General features: G+C 37.6%; 1 protein-coding gene across 1 annotated transcript in view; it reads right to left on the bottom strand.

The window, feature by feature from the left end:
* The window catches only part of Hdac9 (histone deacetylase 9), a 675,889-nt gene that overhangs the window by 47,090 nt on the left and 604,290 nt on the right, over positions 1–24,509 (bottom strand). Inside the window, exon 23 of the mRNA XM_055624368.1 lies at positions 8,116–8,249. Coding sequence (XP_055480343.1) covers positions 8,116–8,249 — 134 coding nt within the window. The remainder of the gene's footprint in view (positions 1–8,115; positions 8,250–24,509) is intronic.

Here is a 24,509-nt window from a genome sequence, read left to right as displayed (position 1 = left end):
TATATATATATATATATATATTTCTTTTTTTTCAAAACACGGTCTTTCTGTGTAGCCTTGGCTGTCCTGGACTCACTCTGTAGACCAGGTTGACCTCAAACTCAAGAGATCCACCTTCGTCTGCCTCTTGGGTGCTGGGATTCAAGGTTTGTGTCACTACCTCCTGGCTTGATACAGTTATATTTAATTAAAAATAAATTAGCTAAATTTTTTTTCAAAATTATATGAAAAACAATTGCAGGAATACAAGTAGAATGAGATCTTTTTTATTAAAAAAAAAGCACAGACACTGAACTTTAGCCCAATTTGGTACAGAGGAAATCTTCACAATCTGTAACATTCAATCCATATATAGGAATTCAGGTGGAAGATTGTTAATGTCTCTAAAATATTTTAAGTTTTAATGCTCAAGTCCAAAACTTAGATGGAATTATTCTAGGTATTTTGCATATTTGATGATATGTTTATAAATTATCTCTGTGTTTATTTATTATCACTTAATTGATTGCTTTTTTTGACACAGTAAAACTAAGTCTGGCCCTGGCTTCAGGATCTTTCTGCATTAGTCTCCCATTGTTGGGATTATAGGTATGTGCCACCATACTCAGATCTAAATTTACTTTCAAATGCTTTCATAGATAATTTTAGCTTTTAGAGACTTCAAAGAAACAGTCAGAATTTTTATAAGGAAGAAATCATCCAGGTTCTCCTCATGTTGACTAGTCACATAAAATATGCATATACTTCAACTTTCCTCCCTATACCATTCTTGGTTTAAAGAGATATAGTTGATTTTTATCAATTTTTCAAATGAATTTTAAATTTTCACAGATTTTAGTTAAATTTTAATTGACCATCAACCTTATTAAACTTAAGTATTAAACATACTTAAATAAAATAATATATTTTCTATACAAACAATCATCTAGAATAATAATGTATTTCTCATTCATCTTCTGTTAGTGTCGTCTTTTTGTTACCTTACTATGCTGTCTAATCTCCACATTATAATTTTGAAATAAAGAATGAGAGATTTGGACATTTATTAATTTCAGAAAATCTTTTTATATTCCACCATTGAAACACAGCTTTTAAAAAGTTTATATCTATTAAACATAGTATAATTGTAAATAAACTATAGTAGTTTCCTTAAAATTCTCTTTCCTAAAATATAATGCCATATAATGGTGAAAATGAATAGGCTATCGTTGTGTACAATGACAGAGATGACTCTCCACAAACAAGGGCATTATATGCAAAAGATAATCATAATTTCTTCCTTATAAATTTACAAGTGGGAAATGAAAATATGATGTTAGAAATCTAAAAATCAAAAAGGAGAGAATGGATACCAATCACCAGGAACTTAGATTCTCTTGACCCAATTAATGGCTCTCCATGTAACATCCTTGTTATGTTTCATTAACTTGTTAATATTTGTGCAGATTTATGTATATTATATTTTACACTTAAAAACAACGTTGGAGGTATTAGAACGTCATCCAGAAACAACAATGGAAAAGTCCTCTGACATAGGCAAGTAGGAACACAAGACTTCAGGCTGTGACTTCCATTGTGTGATGTTGCCCCTAAGAAACAAGGTGAAAATGTCTTGCTCCAACAATGTTACATTCTTAGATACAGGCGTAAGTTCACTTGCAAAGAAAACTGAAAGTCTGTCTACAACATTCAGACAACTGAGATGAGATCCAAAAAGTGTTCACTTGTACAGATCAAAGGGATTATGAAGGGATATGATGGCCAAGACCAAAAGGACAAGGGAGGCAGATCAGAATGCTCATTTGACCTTCTAGGCTGATGAACTGTTTATTATCAATTCCCCTGTGAGGAGGGATTGATACTTAAAAACCTACACTCATTTAAATAATTGCCCAAGCATGACTGCAATTAGTTGTATATGTTTAATTTGATTGCATAAGTAAATCTGGTTATAATTTTATCCACACTGTGAATCATGAGTCAGTCATTTTTAAAATAGCCATTGTTATTAGTTTGAAATCACTAATATTCTTCACCACATAGAGCTGGAGGGGCTGAAATCAGAGTGGATTGTGTTGACAATATAGCCACTAGACTGACAGGGCTATTAATATTATGCTTGACTCTCACCTCTGAGCGAATGATGAAGGATGACATCAACACAGCGCTAAAGAAACATCTCAGAACAGCACAGCCTAACATGTCTTGCAGGAGTGATATCAGAACCAAGATGGAAAGAGGTAGTTGTGACTATTCAGTTCTTGATGCCAAGAGTTTTCTTCAGCGTTACAAAAAGCAACAGTGGAGTACAGTGAGATTAGTGGTGGCTAATTTTCATGTTTTCTTTTTTCTAATTTTTGATTTAGGTATTTTAATTTATTGTGAGGTTTTCTGTGTAGCCCAGGATAACCCCAAACTGGGGGTAATTCCTTTCTGTCTGCTTCCTGAGTACAGAGTTTACAGGCACTAGGCACCGTACATGACTTCCTTTAAGTTTCATTACAGAGATTTGCACAAGGCTCTGTTTTGCATGTCACGTCAGTGATATAATTGTAGGATTCACCAACTGAAATGTGTCATTTGGCACCCAAGAAAGTTGTAGGGTAGATATTCACTGTGTAGATATTTGACCTGTCCCTGTGATGCCACAGATCTCAGAATGAAGTAGAAGCTACCCACGGTTGGTTTTCAGGATCCATCAGGAGGTGGCTTAGCATCACTTATGAAGGTGCAGACTCAATCAACTTGAACAAGGTTGCTTGAAGCAATGCTTTCCTCAGCAACTGAGATTCTACTGCTTCTAGGTCCTACACACATGATTTAATCTGTTTTTATTGTAGTGATTGTTTTACTATGAAGTATGGGCATATCCATTAAAAATCTCCATATTCTTCACAGAAATTCAGTTCATGATGATTCTATTTCACTTGCCCAGCTATATGGCCTGTTTTACTCCTCTCAACTTGACCTCTCTAATACCACAAACACAACACAATATCCATTCAGAGCCACCCGCAATTCCAAGGAGCCTCACTGATGTTCTTCTATTATATAACATATCTTTTCCTTATATACTAACCTGTCAAAGTGTTACTTTGTTCCAAGGTCAAGGTTAAATTATAATTGTCAGTAGAATATCCCTACAGTCTTGTAAGTCAAATCAACACCCTGCACTGCATCCCGAAGATCTTTGATAATGCTCTCATTATTTCTCCTTGCATCAGTACTTTTGGTCACACATAGATGTCTAACAAAAGGCAACGTAATAAATGGACAGATAAAAGCATTCCATTCTGTTCCTTATAAAAAATGCTTTATTTCTTTTATTGGTAGCTGTAACCCATGATGTGTTCAAGCTCACAACCCATATTTCTTTTAACTATCTGAAAAACGCAGACAGAAATAACTCAGATGAGTTGCAAGTAGTTTTGAGTTATTGAAATCATGCATCATTTCTGGCAGCAAATGATCTGATTTCTCATGGTGAGCACTGATATAAGAAATCAGTCTCCCAGGGCATGTCTATACTGAAGGAATCTTCAAGTAATATTTTTCCAAAACAATTTCATTCCCTTTAGATTACTTACATAACTACTTTTGGAGTACAAACAGGTATCAAAATCTAAAAGAAGACAATGGGGTGGGGAATGCTATTCTGGCATATCATACACTTTCTTTCAGCCCCTATTTAGGATCTTGTAAGCATTCCCAGATTCTCACCAATTCCCCAATGGATTAAGCCTCAGTCATCCATAATCTAAAAGATGAAAAAAGATGGCAAAACAATGTCTTTACATAAAACCCAATGCAAAACACCTCCTCCCCTTCAGTGAAAAACTTGGACAACAATATCTCAAGAGTTCATTTCAGGGGTGCTGTCAACACCCACTAGGAATCAGCTAAATTATTTGTTTCAGTATCTTTAGAGCACAAAGTCATCTTTAAAAACAAAGGCAATCTCCACGTTGAACCACTGTCTGTGAAATCCCAATCAAAGGAAAGCAGCATGTATGTTTTAGAAGAGAGCAGTTACTGTTTTTAAAAAAACAGGAGGAATGGAAACGTAGAAGGAGTGAGTAAAATAGAAGGATGGAAGGGAGTGGGAAAGGAAAGGAGGAACAAACGAAAGATAAAAGAAGAAAATGGAAAGAAAACATATCAAGCATTAATGAGTAAGGGCAGCTGAGAAACTATGACATTACCTCAAGCACTTCCATAGCTTTGAAAATATGGGCTTACCTTTAAAAAAAAATCACTCTTTCTAACGAACTTAATCTCATTTTTTAATTCTTGCATGGTCTGTGACCTTTGTAAGGTCCTGTTCTTAACTCACAACCTGAAGCTTCTACTACTGTCTATCCTCTTCTTTCTTTTGCTCACCAGAATGTTTGTTTTCAGATTGGATTCCATAGGGATGGAAAAATCCTGAAGCTTTTCTCAGCTCTAAGGAAGATGCTGCTGATTGGGTTTGCAGAACAGTAGTTGAATGTGGCCTTAAAGAAACTGTGACTATGTTTGCTGGCCAGTTCCAATATAGACGACCGAAATAAAACCCTCAAGGGACGAAACACACATGTTTCTGTCACTAAATCTAAAATTGATGTAGCTGTTCACAGAACTGTACTTGATGCTTTTCCAATCAATCTCATGACTTTTCTCATTGAGCTATTTAATTTCTTAAAAATGCCAAGCTGGTGTTTTTAAGAGCTGCAGTGAAAATGTTAAAAAATGTTCATCATAATTTGATTGCACTGATAAATCTCAGTTCTATACTTGGCCAAGAAAAAGAATAAATTTAAAAAAAGAATTCGAGTATGATTTCAAAAACCAGTCTCATCCAGGAATTTCTTGTACCATGCTCAAATTAGTTTTAATCCAATAGTATATTATTTTGACTTTCCTTATGCATATTTCTTAAAAGAACAGTTAGATGTTTTGCTAAGCATATCATTTTCATGCTGAAAGTATATTAAAAGAGGAAAATGCCTATTTAATTGCAATATTTAGATAGCATTTTCTTAAACAGTGAATTTTGGTATCCATCTATGTGTTTGCAATGGTTCTGGCTGATCCTACAATTCTTTGTGGTTATGTAATAGATATTATTTTTCTGAAAATAAGTTCTTAAAAGAGGAGGGGGAGGAAGAAAAGAAAAAGAAAGAGGAGGAGGAGGAGAATTATTTTGCTATATTGACAATGCCTGGCCAAGAGCCTGGCCAAGAACAACAACAAAAAGAAATAGCATTTAAAAAACTGGAAAATGTTTATGAATTTTAATCCTCTACACATGAATAAATACATCTGACAGAGTACAGAGTCCCTCACAGAGGCCCTCTTGACCTTTTTAATTTGAGCTCAATTGCAGGATCGTGGTTGAGAAGCCGGTTGGTTCTGTCAGTGTTTCCAGCTCCGGCTTCACTACATTTTGTTGTTTGTAACAGTGAAATCCCAGATAATAAGTCGTAATTGCTCTATTAATCACTTGCAAGGGAGCTTGGAGGGAAATTGGGAATTTTAAATTGCAGTAATTGGCATCTGAAAGACGTCGTTTCTGTTTTCTTATCCAGAGATTACCACATAAAACTGCTGTGGAAATTGCATGTAGGTACTTTGGTTAAATGGTGAGGTACACACAATATGCCTTATGTATTATTATTTCTGCAGAAATAAAATTTAAAACTTCAATGGAGTCACAATGACCCTTGACCTGAGAAAAATACCCAAGCCAGGCCTTGGATTATAAATTATATTGTCAATGAAAGTGAGAACTCTTTGTTTCTTGAGTTGTTTCAAGTATTAGATTTTCATTTCCTCTTCTCAAATGAATTATAATGTATAGCACACTTGTGTTTTTCTTTTACTTTCCATTTTAAAAATCCTTCTTTCACTTTGCTTTGTTCTTCTGGGTGTACAGAGAGATCCACTGCAACAAAATTTATCTTTCAATGTTCATCAACCCCATCTGTCAGACCTAAAGTACCCTGTGAGAAATCTATATCTCTGTCTATGTCCCTAAAATTTTTAGTAGGAAAAAAAGTGAAACAACTAGACTAAACCCCCTGTCTTTGGATTAAGATAAACAAATTTTAGATTTTGCTTTTGAATGGCCAACCAAAACAAGCAAGATGCTAGTTAGGATATTCTAAACACAAGATAAAACTTACTAAAAGACATCCAGAGCATTAAAGTCAGTTAAATAATCAATATAGTGCCCAAATAATTTCGGTCACTACTTCCTGGGTTTTATTATTAGCCATCTCTATGACCATGCAGACTGATCAAGACTGATTAATCAGTCTTAATCAGCCTGGTCTTTCTTAGAGTAAAAGATCGTTGGAGAGATTCTGTCATCTTTACCAGAGATGCTTTTATAGAAGTGAGTCTTTTAGGGTAAGTACAGAGATTTTAATAGTAAAAAGGCTCATTTTCATGGCTGTGTTGAAAGAGAGCCACTAAATCTGTAATTCCTTCCAAGAGGTTGGATACGTAGTTTGCTTCTATTGCTGGCTGATGTTTCTCTTTAGGCAGATCAGTCAGTCATCCACAGAGTCACAATGCAAAGTTCATTCTGGTTTTCAAGTATCTGTGACACTGACACTGTGGAGTCTTTAAGATTACATAAGTGATTAAAGACCATATAAGAACTGCTCCAAAAAACAAAAAACAAAAACAAACAAACAAAAAAACCATTGTCTGGTGGGCAAGAAATGCAAGTTAAAACCAACTCCCCAATAGATCCAGAATTTTTGACATGCCTATGTTGCAACTCGCAAATAATCTCCCATTGTGTTTGACATGATTAGCTTATAACAGACTACAAAAGACTATTCTTTAAAGTTTTGATACTGTGAATGATGTGTGAGCAGAAAGAGCTGGCTATTGTTGATGCTCACCACTAGGCACTTACTTAGAGCCTCTGTAATTTCTAAAATTGCATAACACTGTTGGGTACTTTGTCGGGCCTGCCATCATTCTTTCAAACTAAATATATAATATATATTTATACATAAATACATATATAAATACATATATTTATGTTAATATATATGCACTTTCTCTCTATACACTTACTCAATAAATGTGGCAAAATAATTGCATAGAAGTACTTTAGACTCATAGAGTAAGGACAGGAGTGAAAGTTATGCATTCAGCGTAGAGAAGGAAAAGTACAATGTTCCATAAATATACATGCAATACTGTAAGTTTTTGTTAAAGAACAATACAAAAGGCAAGGTTCAAAAACAATTTTTTGAATTAGAAAAAGTTATATTTCCAGTTCAAGTTCACACTAGAAAGGCAAAAACTTTCCCAACCTTCCCCCACTCCCCATCCCCATTCCCCAAACAAAAACCAAGTCATTAAACTGTCATACATTCACTATAAAAACTGAGTACCTGGATCATACTAGTCAATATATACAAGCATTGAAAGAGTTGTCGAGTTGAGGAGAATTGACCTGAAATCTTGTCCCGACTTAAACACAAACGTCCACGTGATTAAATATGAGACCCGAGGAGCGACTAGCAATCTGTGCTGCAAGGTAGGCATATGCTGTGGACCTTTGACCTCTTTAGATGCAAGTTGAGGTCTTAGATCTACTGCATTGCAGCTGCACAGAAATCGTGGATTTCTCAACTCTTAAAAGATTCCTAGTCCTTCCTCGAGAGCTAGGACACTCTTTCTACCTTAGCCCAAAACATTCTCAAATGAAGAAAAAGAAAACAGCTTAAAAAAAAATGTTGTTAAAATGGCTTTATTTTTCTGACCTCACAGTCCTACAGGAAATCTCAAAAACTCTGAAAAGTTTAATTTCATATTAAATGATTCAATGTTCATTTGATTGGGTCAGTAGACAAAACATTCTTCTTTCCAAGGGATTTCATTGCTCAGTGTTCTGCTGTGTAAATGATTTGATTGAGAGGAATGCTATGTGGATACCCTACCTGGGAAGAGAGTGTAGCATGTCAGTCAAAGCACAGAAACAACTCATGCCTACGTCCTTCATGGCGAGAGCTACACAGAACATTCTACTTTCACAGATTAAATGAAAAACTAAAATGCACATGCATACATCCCAGCCCTTTAACCCTGCTCTTGTGTGCTGGTAGGTTTTACCTCATTTCCTAGAAGGGCGTTTATGCAGGCTTCAGATGCGTCACAGATGGCTGTCAGGTCATGTCCTCCCTCGAGGGCCAGTGCCACACGTCCAGCAGCCAGTGTCATCAACTGCTTCGTCAAATGGCCAAAGCCTACCAGAAGAAATACCAGAACATTTCACAGTGTTCCATCAGGAAAAAGAACCTTCTCACCATTTTCTAGTGCTGCTTCATTTATCACCCACATCATTGTGACAGGGTTACAGACCAGGGCACTAAAGCCCAAGATCTTGCTGATTAGAAGCCTCACAAGGCTTGCATTGTTTTATCTGTCTCTTCACCAGTATACAGCCAAGCCTCAAGTAATATGATTTAAGTGCACCTGATGAAAACCTTGAGGAAGCTGTTAATGTAAATCAGTGGTAGCATAGTTGATTAAGATGTGTGTAGCCCTACATTCCCTTCCTCAGAACACACACACACATACTCACAGCATGCACGCACACACAGAGAGCTAATGTTAATGAGGCACACTATCGCATCTGCTTGCCCTATTCTTCTTGTCTCCATTATTAACCTTTATTATAAAAGGAAAGTTTGTAAACAGCACTGTTCACTAACACATTGGTTCAACTCTTATAACCTTTTATTATAAAATATTTGATAAATGCAAAAATATATAAATAACACCTATATACTAATAGGCTAAAAAGAAATTGATAACTATCTCACTTGTTTTTCAAGGAAAAAAAATATTGCTAGTATTTCTGCCCAGACCCCATATATACCATTCTCCAATCGCATTAATTGTCCTCCATGTGGGCGTTTGTTAGCTTCTGTGTGTGTGTGTGTGTGTGTGTGTGTGTGTGTGTGTGTGCATGTGTGTGTGTAGAATCATAACATTTATTAATTATAAAGGAAAATAGTTAGATTTTAAATTCTGTTGTCTTCCTGTATTTAATTTGCTTGCCCTTGAACCTTGCAAAAGCAGCTTCATGTGTTTGCCATTTGCTCTCCTCATGCCTCTTGCTTTTCCAACTGTGTTGGTGCGTGAAGCTGCAGGTCTTTGCTGTCTAGTCGGTCAGCTCATCTCCACAGATGAGACGAATTACTTGCTTGCCCATTTTTCTACCTATAGATATTTGATATTGTTGTTACAAAATATTTAGCTTTTAGTTGTTGCTGCTGTAAATGATGTTGCCAAGACTATCCCGTGAAAGCCTTCTAGTGCTCATAGGTGAGAATGGAATAAAGGTGTGAGTTAAAATCCGTTAAGTTACCCCAGATCATTTCCAAAGACGTATTACCAGCCCCCACACTTAGAAGCATACATGAGAATTTTTGCTCTGCCACATCTTTGCCAACTTTTGGTAGGATTTGCTAAGAGGGTGGATGAGCATGTTTTATTATGACAGTTTCATTCTGTATTAGGGAAGAGGCTTTCCATTTCTAGTTTGAGTTGGGGTTATTATTTAAATGGCTGTAGAAATCGTTTTAATTTTTCCTCTACATCAACTGGGTTCCCCCCTAAAATTTGGGAATATTGTGAGTTGGAATGCACTCATCAGAATTTCTAATGTAAAACTATCTTTGCAATAATGACATAAAATCAGCGTGCTTCTGATCCACTACTTACTGTATGAGCCTAGTCCATCTAATATGTTCCTAGGAGTTTTGACCTATATTCTTGAATTGGGTTATATTTAATTTTTCATTCTTGTGTTGATTGTGGTGAACTGTGGTGTAGCTGGAGCCTTGTCTTTGCTTTTTGACCTAGAGTGTTTGATAGATATTTCCTCTAAAGTCACAGGCTTTGAATGTCCATGAGGAAGGCTTTTCACTATTGATTCAATTTTCGGAGGATTACAAGGACTGCTCATGCTATCTATATCTCCTTCAATTATATTTTTCTATGAATTCACTCTATTATTTAAATGTTCAACTTTATTGAAAAAATTATGTATTCCTATCTTTTATAAGATGCATATAAACTTAAATTTCTTCATATTTTCTACTTCCCTTTTTTGTGCTATATTTTCACTACTACATAGGTTTTTTTTTCCTTTAGAACTATCTTCCCAAATTTTTCTTTTCATAAATTGCCAATCTGTTGTTTAGAACCTTTATTACTTTAAGTGATTGTACTATTTAATTGCAACACTTTTGTTTGTTTGTATTTCATAATTTCCATTATTTTTATTTCATTATTTTTATAGTCTCTTGTTCCTTGCTTGTGTTTTTTTAATCCCTTCATTATATCTCCTTCAGCATATTTTACTCTCTGCATCTGAATTTTAAACACTTTAAGTTCAGTGAGCTCTTTGTTTTTATACTGATTCATCTCCACAATTCCTTTAATTTTCCTATTTCTGTTTTGTATTCTTCTGTTTTTATTATTTTTTGTCTCTCAAGTTCATAAACAGTAGAAGCTCATATATGAGAAATACTTGAAGCCTGGTTCAATGACCTGAGTGCCTGTGGCCACATTCACACTTTCCTCAGGTTGGTATGTCAGAATCCTAATTGCCAAGGGGATGGTATCAGCAGGTGCTATCAGCGGGAGGGCCTTTTGGTAATTAGGTGATAACTAATTACTCTTTACAAAAGGGAACCCAAAGAGTGCTCTAACCATTTTTGTTGTTGTTGGTGGTGGTGGTGGTGTTTTCCCTGAGCATGAGGCTACCAGGAGCTGTAAGTATGGAAGCCTTCACCAGAACCTAACCACACTAGCATTTTGCTACAAGCTTGACAACAGTAAGAAAAAAATTTACTCCCTTCCAAGCCACCGTTCTATGATACTTTATTGTATCAAACTTAGCTAAGACACCTGAGATGAACACAGCGTCTGTTCTTCATGTCTGGTAGAGCGTAGTAGTTTTGTTTTTTTCTGCTAAATGCTTGAGATAGCCTCATCTGGAATCCATTTTACCATCTTGGACTGCAGGGTTGGCTTAAGATTTTGATTCTGCATATTTATCATAAACATGGACTGAAAAAACCAGATCACATCCATGAGGAAGCTACTTGATTTTTCACCTCTCCACTTTCTCTTTCCTTACAGCTTTTTTTCCTCTCTTGATAATGATAAATAAGATAAGCTTGCCATGTTTTTTTCAGCAGCAGTATTTCTCTCATGTGTCCTTTTCTTTTGAGCTGGTCTTTTGTTGTTCTTGGTCTTCAGTCAGATCCCTTTCCCATTATAAGTTCACGCTTTTGACTTTTCTAGCATGCAAGAAACAATGTTCAGCTCTGAAAAATGAAGATTTGGGGATGGATATTCTAAAATGATCAACATCTCTAGTATTTATATGTCATCAATCTTGAGATTCTTTTTTATATTTAAGTTAACATTTTAAGATATTTCTAAGGGGGTGGAGAAATGGCTCAGAGGTTAAGAGTACTGGCTGCTGTTCTTCCAGAGTACCCGGGTTCACCAAGCCTGAATTTGGTGGTTTACAACCAGCCTACACAGAGACACCCTGTCTCAAAAATGAAAAAAAGATATTTTAATATCAGAGTATTTGAAGACACTTATTCTTTTATATTGCCAAACTGGAACATTCTTGTTCAATATGTTTTTTTAATTCATCATATTTTACCAACCTGTCCAATTGCAAGAATTGCATATTTATTATTAGGTTTTGTGAGCTTACAGAGGGAATACTTAATTTTAAACCAAACAATTCTTTTGAGACAGGGTTTCTCTGTGTAGCCTTGGCTGTTGTGGACTCACTTTGTAGAGCAGGCTGGCCTTGAACTCACAGAGATCCACCTGCCCCTGCCTCCTGAGTGCTGGGATCACAGGAGTGCACCACTGCTCATGCACCAAATGCATTTTTAATAATTAACAAACTTGATTTTCAGACTAGTTTGGGAGATATGAAGAAACTGATCAGGAAGTACAGAGTGTAACTCATGTTCCCCTCCTTTTCCTATTACTAGTTTAATGTTAGTATTTTACATTTGCTATAATTTCTAATTTAATAATGATACATTATTATGAACTGAAGCCTATAGTCACACTTTATACTTTGTGTTGTTCAAGCCTGTGCAGGTTGAAAAATGCAAACTATCATGTTTCCACCATCACAGTGGCATAACAAACAGTTACGGTTGCCCTAACCTCCCTCCATGCTCTACCTTTTCACACCTTCTTTTTGCTAAATACACTAATCAATGGTCTTCTTGCTCTTCAGTTGTATCCTTATTTGAGGCTTTCATGACTTCAAAAATGTTAGTTTACTGTATTACTCTTTCTAAATCAGAGAACCCATGATTTTCTGTCTTCTTGATATCTGAAACACTCGCACATGTGTGCATACATCAGAGCATGTACACTAGCAAGAATAAATCTGCACACAGAAACACATGCTCTAAAGGATGCCTGGACTGCTTCCCAATCTGACACTTGCATTTCTTTGAAGTATGACAGTCTTATACATGAACGGAAATTCCCAGAATCTAGTTGGCAGCACCCAGCAAGAACCGATGAAATGGTAAAGTAGTAAGAACATGAACTTAGGCAAAGTGGCTTTCATTTTAGAACAAAACCACATTAAACACCACCTTAAATTCTGAAATGAATTGAGATGCTCAGCAGACAATTGCATGGATTTTCAGTTGTGGTCTAGCATGTGATCACAGCTATGAGCCATATGACATAGTGCCCTACTCTTGTCCTAAAGCACAATAATATCATTTTTAACCACATAAATAATATTTGGATAGAAATCAAAATAGTCACTTTATAAATGCCCCATATTCTTATATAGTGGGCAAAAATATTTCTAATAGTACATGAAAAACAAGTAAATATGGCATTCTAGCTTTCCAACACCCCTAACTTCCTGTAGCATAGCTGATTATTTTACACAGGACACTTGAGAAAGAAAGTGACGGGGCTGGGGAGATGGTCAGCTGCTAAAGGCTCGTAACTGGGATACAAGAGTGAGACTGAGGACTGTGACTTCCACCCTGAGTGGTAAGGAAGGATGATAGATTTTCAGAAAACAAGCTATGCAAAGTCCTCACCCCAGCGCTCAGAAATGGTCTTTCCTTCAGCCAACATTAGCGGCACTTAGTAATTCATTTCACTGTAGAGAAACCTTTAAAATATCCTAGACAAGGTCACAGCTAATCGTGTTGTTAGGCACTCTAAAGAACTAATTCTGTAACTAAACCAGGGATATGCTGACTATTTTCAAAACAGAATTCTAAATCAAGGCCATATACTATATACTTCATACTGAATGCTCCCACAAATTGAGAATGCGGTGATCAAACTCCTGCTGAGAAAATCAAATCACATGTATTTTTCAAACAGACAGAGAAATCTGATTTAAGCTCAATTTTACCTTTGAGAATATGAGAAAAGTCCCATAAAATGTCAAATTGAAATGGGATAGTAAAAAGTCAGAGGAAACAGTGGAATGAGGTTAATCTTTGATCTCTGTCCAAATTCCTTTTCTTTTACCTACAGGCTTTGTTTCCACTCACATGCTGCCCATGTGATCCCTGGAGTCAGAGATGGAGGCAGCTGAGCTTGGGAGGATATTCATGGACAAAACGCCAGGTCCAACAATGAAATGAGACTCTACAAAGCCCCTTTCCAGAGGAAGTCAGCAATTAAAGAGGAATCTTCCCGTCTTATTATCTCAAGTTCTCCTGTGTTCATTGGCCTTATACACACAGGAAGCATCAAAATGCCAGCTGAACATGACCAGTGCCAATACTCTGTAGTTTCAGTAAAAGCCAGGCCTGGGCATGCATATAGGTACCTGTTTGATTAGAGGCTGGGTTTTAATCACAGTCAACACAGCTTCCATATCACCCTGCTGCTTCTAGCTTCTCAAACAACACGAAAGCCTTTTCCACTTCTCACTGCCTTCAGAGTGGAAAGCTCAACTTAGCGTCCTTCCTCCAGGAAGGGGGCGCCCTCTGCATGTGAGGGCTGTTAGGTGGAGCACTCAAGGGGAGAAACTTGTCAGTGTAACACAAGGCCTCCTGGGCTCAAGCGAGCATGGGCTACAGAGAGGAGCTGGAGTTCCACCTGTTCCTGTAGTTTCGGATCCAGAACCACAGAACTGAGGGAGTAAAGACCGCACAAGCAGGCCCAGTGACCGGAGACTAGCCTAGGCGCTCCCTTTAACCTGCATTTACTGATATTGAACTCAGTGTGAAACATAGTGTGTGTGTGCGTGCATGCACGTATGCACACTCCCATGTGCTTTTATGTGTGCATGTGCAGGTGTTTTCCAAGGGAGATTTGATACCACTTCTTTTGAGGTACTCTTGAAGCTCATGACATAACATCTAAAAATACTATGCTATATACTACATCATATCAGTAGACGGTTATAATTTAACTGCATGTATCCTGGTTGATGTGTGTGTGTGTGTGTGTGCGTGTGTGTGCGTGTGTGTGTGTAAGAATTTAGATGGTGTGCAATTATTAATGCCAGAGTGAAGGTACTCCAAAACAAATCATTCCACTTGATAACCAAACACAGCTGGATTAGTTGCTGTTCTCATCACTGACGCACTACCAGACAGAATCACATTAAAGGAAGAAGGATTTATTCTGCTCCAAGGTTCCGGAGCACAGCCCGTCACAGCCCTAAAGGCAGGGTGGTAGGTGTGGCTCACCCAGAAACATCGCCCAGAAACATGAGGCAGCTGTTCATGTGTGTAGGCTTTTCTGAAGCAAATAGCTCTTGTCACAGACTGGCAGACCTACGACCCTTTAGCTCTGCACTCACTGCCCTATCTCTGACAACTGGGGCCATGTCCAAAGGTTCTGCAACCTGCCCAAACAAGCTAGGGACCAAGCATCCAAACACATGAGCCTGTGGGAAACGTTTCTCACTCAGTCTACAAAGGCCGAACAGGAACACTACAGAAACCCACACAGAATTGCTGCAGAGATTTGGGGAAGTGTGTTTAATTTTAAAATCCTGTTCAGTTCTGTTAATTTAGTAGAAGCAAATGTATTTTTTCCCTCCCTAAAAAAGTATCAAATGAGCTGCAAATATGGGAAATTTTTGAATTATCAATTTCAGGGAGATTTCCTGACACTCTATGAGTCTTTGCTCTGCCAAAGAAGTCATTTTGTGTCAGCATTTCATGAGTTCAGAACACTTGCTTGAAATAGAAAGTTGCTCTTAAGCGATCTCAGAGATTAGATCTTACATACATAATTAATAGCTAAGTCATGGGATTTAGTCATCTCTCCAGTTGGCACAGCTCAAAGCCATCACTCTAGGGCTTTCTCAAAGAGCAGAGGTAACGAAGGGAAACAGCCATAACTAGCTTTGTTTAATTTTCTTTAAAAGAAAACGATTTTGAAAACCAAAATTAGTATATTCATTGTAGAACATTTGAAAAATGGTAAAAATTTCATTGTATAGCAATGTAATATATGAAAAGCATGCCGTAGCAATTATAGATTATACAAAGATTGACCTCTCATTTAATAAATATGTTAAGTAAACAACAGTAATTAAGAGACTTATATAATGACAAATCCATCAACCAGTGATAGTCAGTTCTGTTTGTATTTCACTGTTATTTTTTGTTTAAATAAAAGAGAATCACACTACTTTACGTCCTCAATGTGAATATATTAATATATCAGCCAATTGTGTTTTAAGATATTTGTTGTACAAGTTTACATTCCCACCAGCAGTGGAGGAGTGTTCCCCTTTCTCCACAACCTCTCTAGCATGTGTTATCTCTTGAGTTTTTGATCTTAGCCATTCTAATGGGTGTAAGGTGAAATCTCAGGGTCATTTTGATTTGTATTTCCCTGATGGCTAATGAGGTTGAGCATTCTTTAAGTGTTTCTCTGCCATTCGATATTCCTCTATTGAGAATTCTCTGTTTAGCTCTGTTCTCCATTTTTTAATTGGATTACTTGATTTTTTGATGTTTAACTTCTTTTGTTCTTTATATATAATGGATATTAGTCAGATATAGGATTGGTGAAGATCCTTCCCCAATTGTAGGCTGTCGTTTTGTTCTGTTGACAGTGTCCTTTGCTTTACAGAAGCTTTTCAGTTTCATGAGGTCCCATTTATTGATTGTTGCTCTTAGAGCCTGTGCTGTTGGTGTTCTGTTTAGGAAGTTGTCTCCTGTGACAATGAGTTCTAGGCTCTTCCCCACTTTTTTTTCTAGCCGATTTAATGTGTCTGGTTTTATGTTGAGGTCTTTGATCCACTTGGACTTTAGTTTTGTGCAGAGTGATAAGTATGGATCTATTTGCATTTGTCTACATGTAGACATCAAGTTAGACCAGCACCATTTGTTGAAGATGCTGTCTTTTTTCCATTGTATGGTTTTGGCATCTTTGTCAAAAATCAGGTGTCCATAAGTGTGTGGATTTACGTCAGGGTCTTCTATTAAATTCCATTGATCCACTAGTCTGTTTCTATGCCAGTACCATGCAGTTTTTATTCCTGTTGCTCTATAGTACACCTTGAGATCAGGGATGGAGATACCTTCTGAAGATCTTTTACTGTAGAGAATTGTTTTAACAATTCTGGTTTCTTGTTGTTCCATATGAAGGTGAGAATTTCTGGAAAGCAATCTAGTGCTTCCTCAAGATCCAGCTATACCACTCCTAGGCATATATCCAAAAGAGGCTCAAGTTCACAATAAGGACATTTGCTCAACCATGTTTGTAGCAGCTTTATTTGTAATAGCCAGAAGCTGGAAACAGCCCAGATGCCCCTCAGTGGAGGACTGGATGCACAAATTGTGGTACATCTACACAATGGAATACTACTCAGCAATAAAAAACAAGGAAATCATGAAATTTGCAGGTAAATGGTGGGATCTGGAAAAGATCATCCTGAGTGAGCTATCCCAGAAGCAGAAAGATGCACACGGTATATACTCACTCATATAGACATACAATATAGGATAAACCTACTAAAATCTATACACCTAAAGAAACTAATCAAGAGGGAGGACTCTTGCTAAAATGCTCAATTCCTATCCAGAAAGGCAAAGAGGATGGACATCAGAAGAAGGAGAAAAGTGGGAACAAGTCAGGAGCCTGATACAGAAGACCTCTGAAAGGCTCTGCCCTGCAGACTATCAATGCAGATGCTGAGACTTACAGGTAACCTTTGGGCAGAGTGCAGTGAATCTTATGAAAAAGTGGGAAACAGTAAGATCTGGAGAGGACAGAAACACCACAAGGAGAGCAACAGAACCAAAAAAAAAAAATCTGAGCATAGGGGTCTTTCCTGAGACTGATACTCCAACCAAGGACTATGCATGGAGGTAACTAAGACCCCTGCACAGATGTAGCCCATGGCAGTTCAGTATCCAAGTAGGTTCCATTGTAATAGGAACAGAGACTGTCTCTGACATGAACTGATTGGCCTGCTCTTTAATTACCTCCCCCTGAGGGGGAAGCAGCATTACCAGGCCACAGAAGAAGACACTGTAGCCACTCCTGATGAGACCTAATTGACTAGGATCAGAAGGAAGGAAAAGAAGACCTCCCCTATCAGTGGATTTGGGGAGAGGCATGTATGCAGAGAGTGGAGGAAGGGAGGGATTGGGAGGGGAGGAGGGAGGGAACCACAGGGGGTATACAAAGTGAATAAAGTGTAATTAATAAAGAATAAAAAAAAAGAAAGAAAAAAATATATTTGTTTTCACTGTTCAGGTTTTATGTCAGATTATAAAGACAGCTCCAGTTTAATAAAATAGCCATTCCATGCTGTTTCCCGAGCTGTTGTGTATTTTGGGGATAGGTTTGCTCTTTTGGTTGGTGTTGGTGGCTATGAAGGCTGAATCACATAGAGGCGAAATAAGAATGAGGTGCCATCAGTGTTTTTTCAGTCTTATTCTTTAAGAATCTATGTTGGGTGCTCTCTGTTGTAAACAACTTAAATGTTCTGGGAGAGCACAAAGAAATCTGAGAGCTCCTCCCAGCTCCAAAAAAAAAAAAAAAAAAAGTTTTTAATGTGAAATTGTAAATGGCACTGGAAATCTCTGTGGAAGTCAAACCGGAGGGAAATTCACTGCAGGCTGGAGATGGAATTCCCGTCAACCCGAAATTAGGTTTCCTTTTCTATCTTGCTGTCCCGTAATAATAAGAGATACAAGTTAAGAATCACCAGCCAGTCCCCAAGGAAGCATACCTGGGCCATGACTCATTTGATTGATACAGAAATAATGATGAAGTTATTGCTTAGATAAGTCCCGCAGCTAGTACGGCGTATGAGGCTATGACCGCGCTGACAACCACCTCCCATTCACTACAGGTGTTCCTTAGCTACTGTTTACTGTGTGTGTTCTGCAAACATGTCAGGAGAAAAACCAAGCCAAAGCGCTACTACAGCTAACCTCCCTCCGTGCCTCGCACCGCCATTCATCAGCGGTGCTAGAGTGAAAGTCAGCAGAAGTGAGGGTCTCTGAAAATGTTAGCATGTATTATCTTGTGCTTCTGATCATTTTTGTGACTTTATTTATTTATTTATTTATCTATTTATTTATTTATTTATTTTGCCTGTCTAAGACACAATATCACTATGCTCATTTATTAACAAGTTAGGGTCACTGGGGCCTGAAATGCTTGTCAAGAATTCATTGCACATTCCACATAGAAAAGATCAAAGGGGTCAAAGATGTTTACCCAAACTGATAATTTAATGTTGCACATCAACTGGCATTGTTCTATAGAAAAAATTTTATACACAAGAAAATTACTGAAGAACGTTTCTATAGTAAAGTCAAATTATACAAACTGTAGCCATTGTCCTCTCTAAGCCCCTTGGATGTGTTCTTCAGGAAAATACAGTCAAACTGCAGCTGAGAGAAAAGCTGGGCCAGCATGTGGCAGTCTCATGGACTGTAGGGCTCTCAAGCAGGACTTCAAAGCAGAATCTGATGGTGCAGATGGGAGGAATGCTTGCCACAAAAATACCTTTTAAGGCCCACGGTGCTGTAACTCATATGGTAGGCACTTGTGATTCGTTCCTGATGATGTTGGGATCATTTAACTCACAAAACCATTGTCGCTACTATAAAACCCTTTCATCTGTAGCCAAAAAGGTCCATTTCATGTAAATGAAAAAAATTCATTAAAGTATCACCTTAATAATGGGTAAAGATATATATTTTTTTCAGGTCATGTTTAAAATGCAAATCTATGAACATATTCTGAAGATTCATTTCATGTTAAGATCTTTACTTATTTGATGTCCAGGACTCTTTCCAAGTTCATTGAAACCGGAAATCAATTTTAGAAGAAATATGGAGATTATTATCATTAAATCTTTCAGCTGGCTTTCTCCAAGCTGCCCTATAAATATTACATATGTTTTAAAGAAGGCATTTTCAAATACAGTAAAAATTCTTTTACTCTTCTAGTCAGTGATGCTCTGGGAAATTAAATAAGTTTCCATTCTCAGTACATTTGGAAAGAAAATGGATATTTGCACTGGATTTTAGACAAAGTCTGAAACAATGAAATATTTCACTGTTTTATTTCTGAACAATAAAATGAATACTTATGCCTTCTCAAGAATAAGAATAGCGGGAAAGGTTGGCTGACAATTTTACTGCACACCAACCCATCCATCTCTGACCCAAAGAAGCCACTTGTCTTTTACTGTAGTGATGCTGACCAAAGTCCTTAGTTGTCCACATAAATCTGAAATGCCAAGTAGGCACATGATGATCCGAATTCTGCTTGAACCTCAGTGCTCTCAAAGACTTAACCAAATATTATTGATTCTATTTCACTGTTCTGTTTCCCTTACAGCAGTGCAGGTTGAACTGAGGGTGTCTCTCATGCTGTGTAAGCATTCTACCTCTGAGACATATCAGTAGGCCTTTCTCTTCTTCTCCTCCTCCTCCTCCTCCTCTTTCTTCTACTTCTTCATCTTCTTTTTGTTATTTTTTTTCAAGACAGGGTTTTTCTAGCTGACCTCAAACTCACAGTGATCAGCCTGCCTCTGCCTCCCTGAGTGCTGGGATTGGACTTTCACTACGAATGGCACATTTTTTAATTCCATACTTTCAGATTTAGAAATCAAGATTATGTATAATACAGGATTTTTTTATTTTTATTTTAAGAGTGAGAAAAAATTCAGACACTAAAAGTGAACTCTGAAGACAAACAGTCAACAACACAATTAGAGTTGGATCCAGATTCCTAAAGAACATATTTCTTATTGTTCCTTGCCAACAGTTATGTTAATACTGGCCATGCTTTCAGATAAGTCTTCCATTTCAGAAAGAGCTACTTCAGAAAGAGGGCCTATATACCAAACGGTCTCTTTCTTTCTCTTTCTAGTTATCTCTTCTCCTCCTTTTTCTTTTACAGATTATTACTTTATTGTCTTGAGTGCAAACAAATCAGCAGCACAGAAACGTATGTATTAAATTTCCATTAAAATATGCAAGTGAGGGGGGAAAAATCCCTAGAAAATCCTTCTGGACACTGACTTTTGCCAAACCTCAATTACAACTTAATTTGCCAATCACTAGCTTTTACTGCTGTTTTCAATAATTTATCAAATACATGGGGCCTATCCTTGCATTGATGTCCATACATAGGTGGCCAAGTGATACTAGGCAAAGGCAGAAGTGGTTCATGCCAAGCAATGATGATGCTTTTACTAAAGCCTGAATGGCTCGAATGGATTCAGCGACCCCTGAGTTCATCTCTCAGAAAAACTATGGCAATACTAGAGTTCTGGCTTCCAAGAACCAAAAATATTAGAGTTTCATCCACAGACCAATAGCAATTGACACAAAGAAAAATGAGTACCACGAAATAAAAATGAAGTGACATCAGATATAAGGCTTGACAGATGAGAACTTAAGTGCATGCAGAAGACACATAGATGCAGTGTTACATTTGTAAGTCTTTGCTTAAGTTTCCAGCTCTAACATGACAGTGGTAATACTGCTTTGTTCACCTGACATGATAGGTGCAACATGCATTACTCAGTTCATGGGAACATGGGCATCGGTTCATCCAAGCCCATCAGACCCATTCATGGTTTCAAGGCATTGCCAGATGAGTAGGTGATATCTTCTACATGGCATCATTATCTTAGTTTACTAAGTGATTCTTTCAGTAAACGGAGCTCTGAGATCGCTCAGATCAGTACAGGATGACACACGTTCTATAACCTGGGAGCAAAGTAGAAACTGCATTGATAAACTTGGAAGTAGAACCTGCATTTCCACACAGTCCTCTTTGAAAATTATTTTGAGAAGATAAATTTTCAAGACCTGAGCAATATTCTCAAATTCACTGTGGATTTTGGTCAGACAGCTGCTCAATTGGAATGAGCTTTTCCCCACCTACTTAACTCAATTGCTGTTACACACTGTAGTGGATAGGACTTGTGGAGTAGCCCCAGTGGCACTGTCTTGCAGCCTTCTTTTTTTTTTTTTTTTTGAGTTTGAACAGCATATGCTGAAAGTAAGGATTGTTGATTCAGTGAACGGCAGAACTATTTTTCTGTTGAACTGCAGTGAATCAAAGAGATATTTGAGGCACTGTGTCAAACATGATGAAGGGAAGGATACTCTAACAACCCAATCCATTTTAACCAAAATTTTGCTAGCTAGTCACAGAAGAGGAAGTTGAAGAGATTTGAGGTATAAAATGCACGGCAGTGGGTTTGAAAATTGAGCAAAACACACAGAAGGAATGTGGGTGGCTTCTGGCCAGACTGGGGACCTCAGATTTGTACCCACCATGGGTTGAACTTTGTCCAGCATCCTGAACTCAGAAGAGGGTTCTTTTCGGGAGCCTCCAGAATAAAACCAGCCTGGCTTGTTACTAAGTTTATGAGACACAAGGCTGAGAACACAGTTGAGTCTGTACAGATTCCCGATCTACAAAACTTTGAGGTAAGAGATGCAAGCACTAAATTTCCAAACTTCCTTCACTGTACAAGAGCTTAAGAATCACCAGGTCTCCATGAAATAAGTTGGGAATATAAAGAAACAGCAATCAAGGTGACCAGAATACTCTGTAAGGCTGAAACTTTTATCTGTTCAAGTTCTTGGCTTTATAAAGACCTTTCTCTCATTCAGTCTTCATGCTGACTTCAAGAAGCAGCCACGAAAATCACTGAATGGGTTTCGGGCTTTGCCAATGTCACAGAGATGGAAAGTAAGGGGATCAGGGCTCACATCAGACTTTCTGACTTTAGAGTCTTAACTATTAAACACACTGCTCTTTAAAATGAGACACACAAACAACCCTTAAATTTTTTAAACGCCTCTCTCTTTCTTGCGCACACGTGCACCATGTTTAATTTTCACTTGGAAAAAGATAAATGCTGCCTGAACCAATTAACCTGTCGACTCGGTGGAAGTAGACTGACTATTGGGAGAAAATACAATTGTGATGCTTTCAGTTCTGCTGAGTTTCTGTGAAAAGTCAAGCTAACACCAATGGGTCACTTTGTAATCAGTTCCCTGTTGTTTCTGTGAAATCTTCACACCCATTTCTTTTCTTCATGTATCTACCCCTCATGACTCTTTAAACCCCTAGAGTTTGGGCTCAAAGCTTAGCATCTACAACAGGGCTGGGCAAGTACAATACATCATAATTACACTACTAAAGAATAAACCATTAAGTACTAGCTGACAGTTCAATGATGGCTAATGTTTCGATAGAGCTTTTCACAGAATAGCTCCTCCACTGAACACTTTGCAACTTGTGTTTGGAAAATTATGCAAAACAGAATATAGTTGCCTTCATTTTAGAGTTGAAAAAGCAAGAAGTTAAGTACCCTGTTCAAGGTGAAACATCAAAGATATGATCTGAAATCTCTGACTCTGGAAGTCTTGCTTTTAACAATAGTTTTCATTTTGCAATTTAGGACCTATAATTACACTGCACCGTTTTTTCTTTTTTTGTTTGTTTGTTTTTTTGTTTTTGTTTTTGTTTTGTTTTGCAGAAAAGTAAATAAAATAAAAAGTATGAAAAAATATTCTTATGGTATGCCTGTTACAGAAAATTTGTCCCACGCGCGCGCGTGTGCGTGTATGGTGTGTGTGTGTCGTGTCCATGGTACATGTGTGTACAGATGGATGTGGTATACAGGTGTATGTGTGTACATGGCACATATGTGGATGTGGAACATGCAGGTAGCATCAGCGTTGGGTGTCATTCCTCAGGAGCTATTTATCTGTTTGTTTGTGATTGTGTGTGCCAAGGTCTCCCTGGCACAGATCTGTGTGCACAGATCTCACTGAATAGACTAGGCTGACTGGCCAGAGAGCCAGGGTCTGCCTGTCTCTTCCTCCCCAGCACTGCAATGCTAATTCTACATCACCACATCTGATTTTTAGGAGATGTTGACGCTGGGGCTAGAACTCGGGCCTTCTCACAAGCTCTTTAATGATAACAGAATCTTGCAGGTCCCATTTTTTTTTAAGAACGTTTTTTAAAAAAGAATGTTGAAGTGTAAGTAGAAATATTTCCAAAGGACTGAATATGGGGAATGAAGGATAAAGAGTATTGAAGGCAGAAAATCAAACCAAAGAAACACAGTATCCTAAAGAGAAAAGTCAATGCCTTCTCATCTCAGACTGGTAGTAACAAAGTCCATAACATAAGGAATTCCAGTGGTTTGGTTTCACAAAGAATGAAAACTAGAATATTGTGTCTCCATGGGGACCCAGTCAAACAACTGTAAGGAATCCATTGGTGTAGGAAATACTTGTTGAGTACTGATCGTATGCTCCAGCAACTTTGCCGGCCAGTTACAATACATATAGGTCAAGCAGAAGAAGTACTTGACACCAGTAGCACGCAAGCTAAAGTTTGTCAGAGCTAACAGAACCAGCACCATGTTACAGTATCTCCTTTAAGCAATATACAACTGACCAATGGGTCAGTACAGGATAAGAGCTTTCACTTGCCCTATCTGCCAGGTCAGTCAATGGCCAGAATGTGGTGATATTCTTCAGTTGGTGGCAGGACTTCCCAGCAAGCCACTAGGCTAAATCCAAAAGCATTAGTGCTTCATCCAAACTGACAATGTCTGCCAGTTGATATTCCTCTATTGAGAATTCTCTGTGTAGGTCTGTACCCCATTTTTAATTGGGTTACTTGATCTGTTGCTTTTTAACTTCTTGAGTTCTTTATATATTCTGGATATTAGCCCTCTGTCAGATATAGTTGGTGAAGATCCTTTCCCAGTCTGTAGGCTGTAGTTTTGTCCTGACAACAGTGTCCTTTTGCTTTACATTAACTTTTCAGTTTCATGAGGTCCCATTTATTGATTGTTGATCTTAGAGCCTGTGTTGTTGGTGTTCTGTTTAGGAAGTTGTCTCCTGTGACAATGAGACCTAGGCTCTTCCCCATTTTTACTTCTAAGAGGCTTAGTTGTCTGGTTTTTTTTTTTAATTTTTTATTAATTA

The sequence above is a fragment of the Psammomys obesus genome, unplaced genomic scaffold (genome assembly GCF_907164565.1).
Source record: "Psammomys obesus unplaced genomic scaffold, mPsaObe1.curated_primary_1811, whole genome shotgun sequence".
Taxonomy (NCBI): Eukaryota; Metazoa; Chordata; class Mammalia; order Rodentia; family Muridae; genus Psammomys; species Psammomys obesus.
This window is presented reverse-complemented; position numbering and strand designations above follow the sequence as displayed.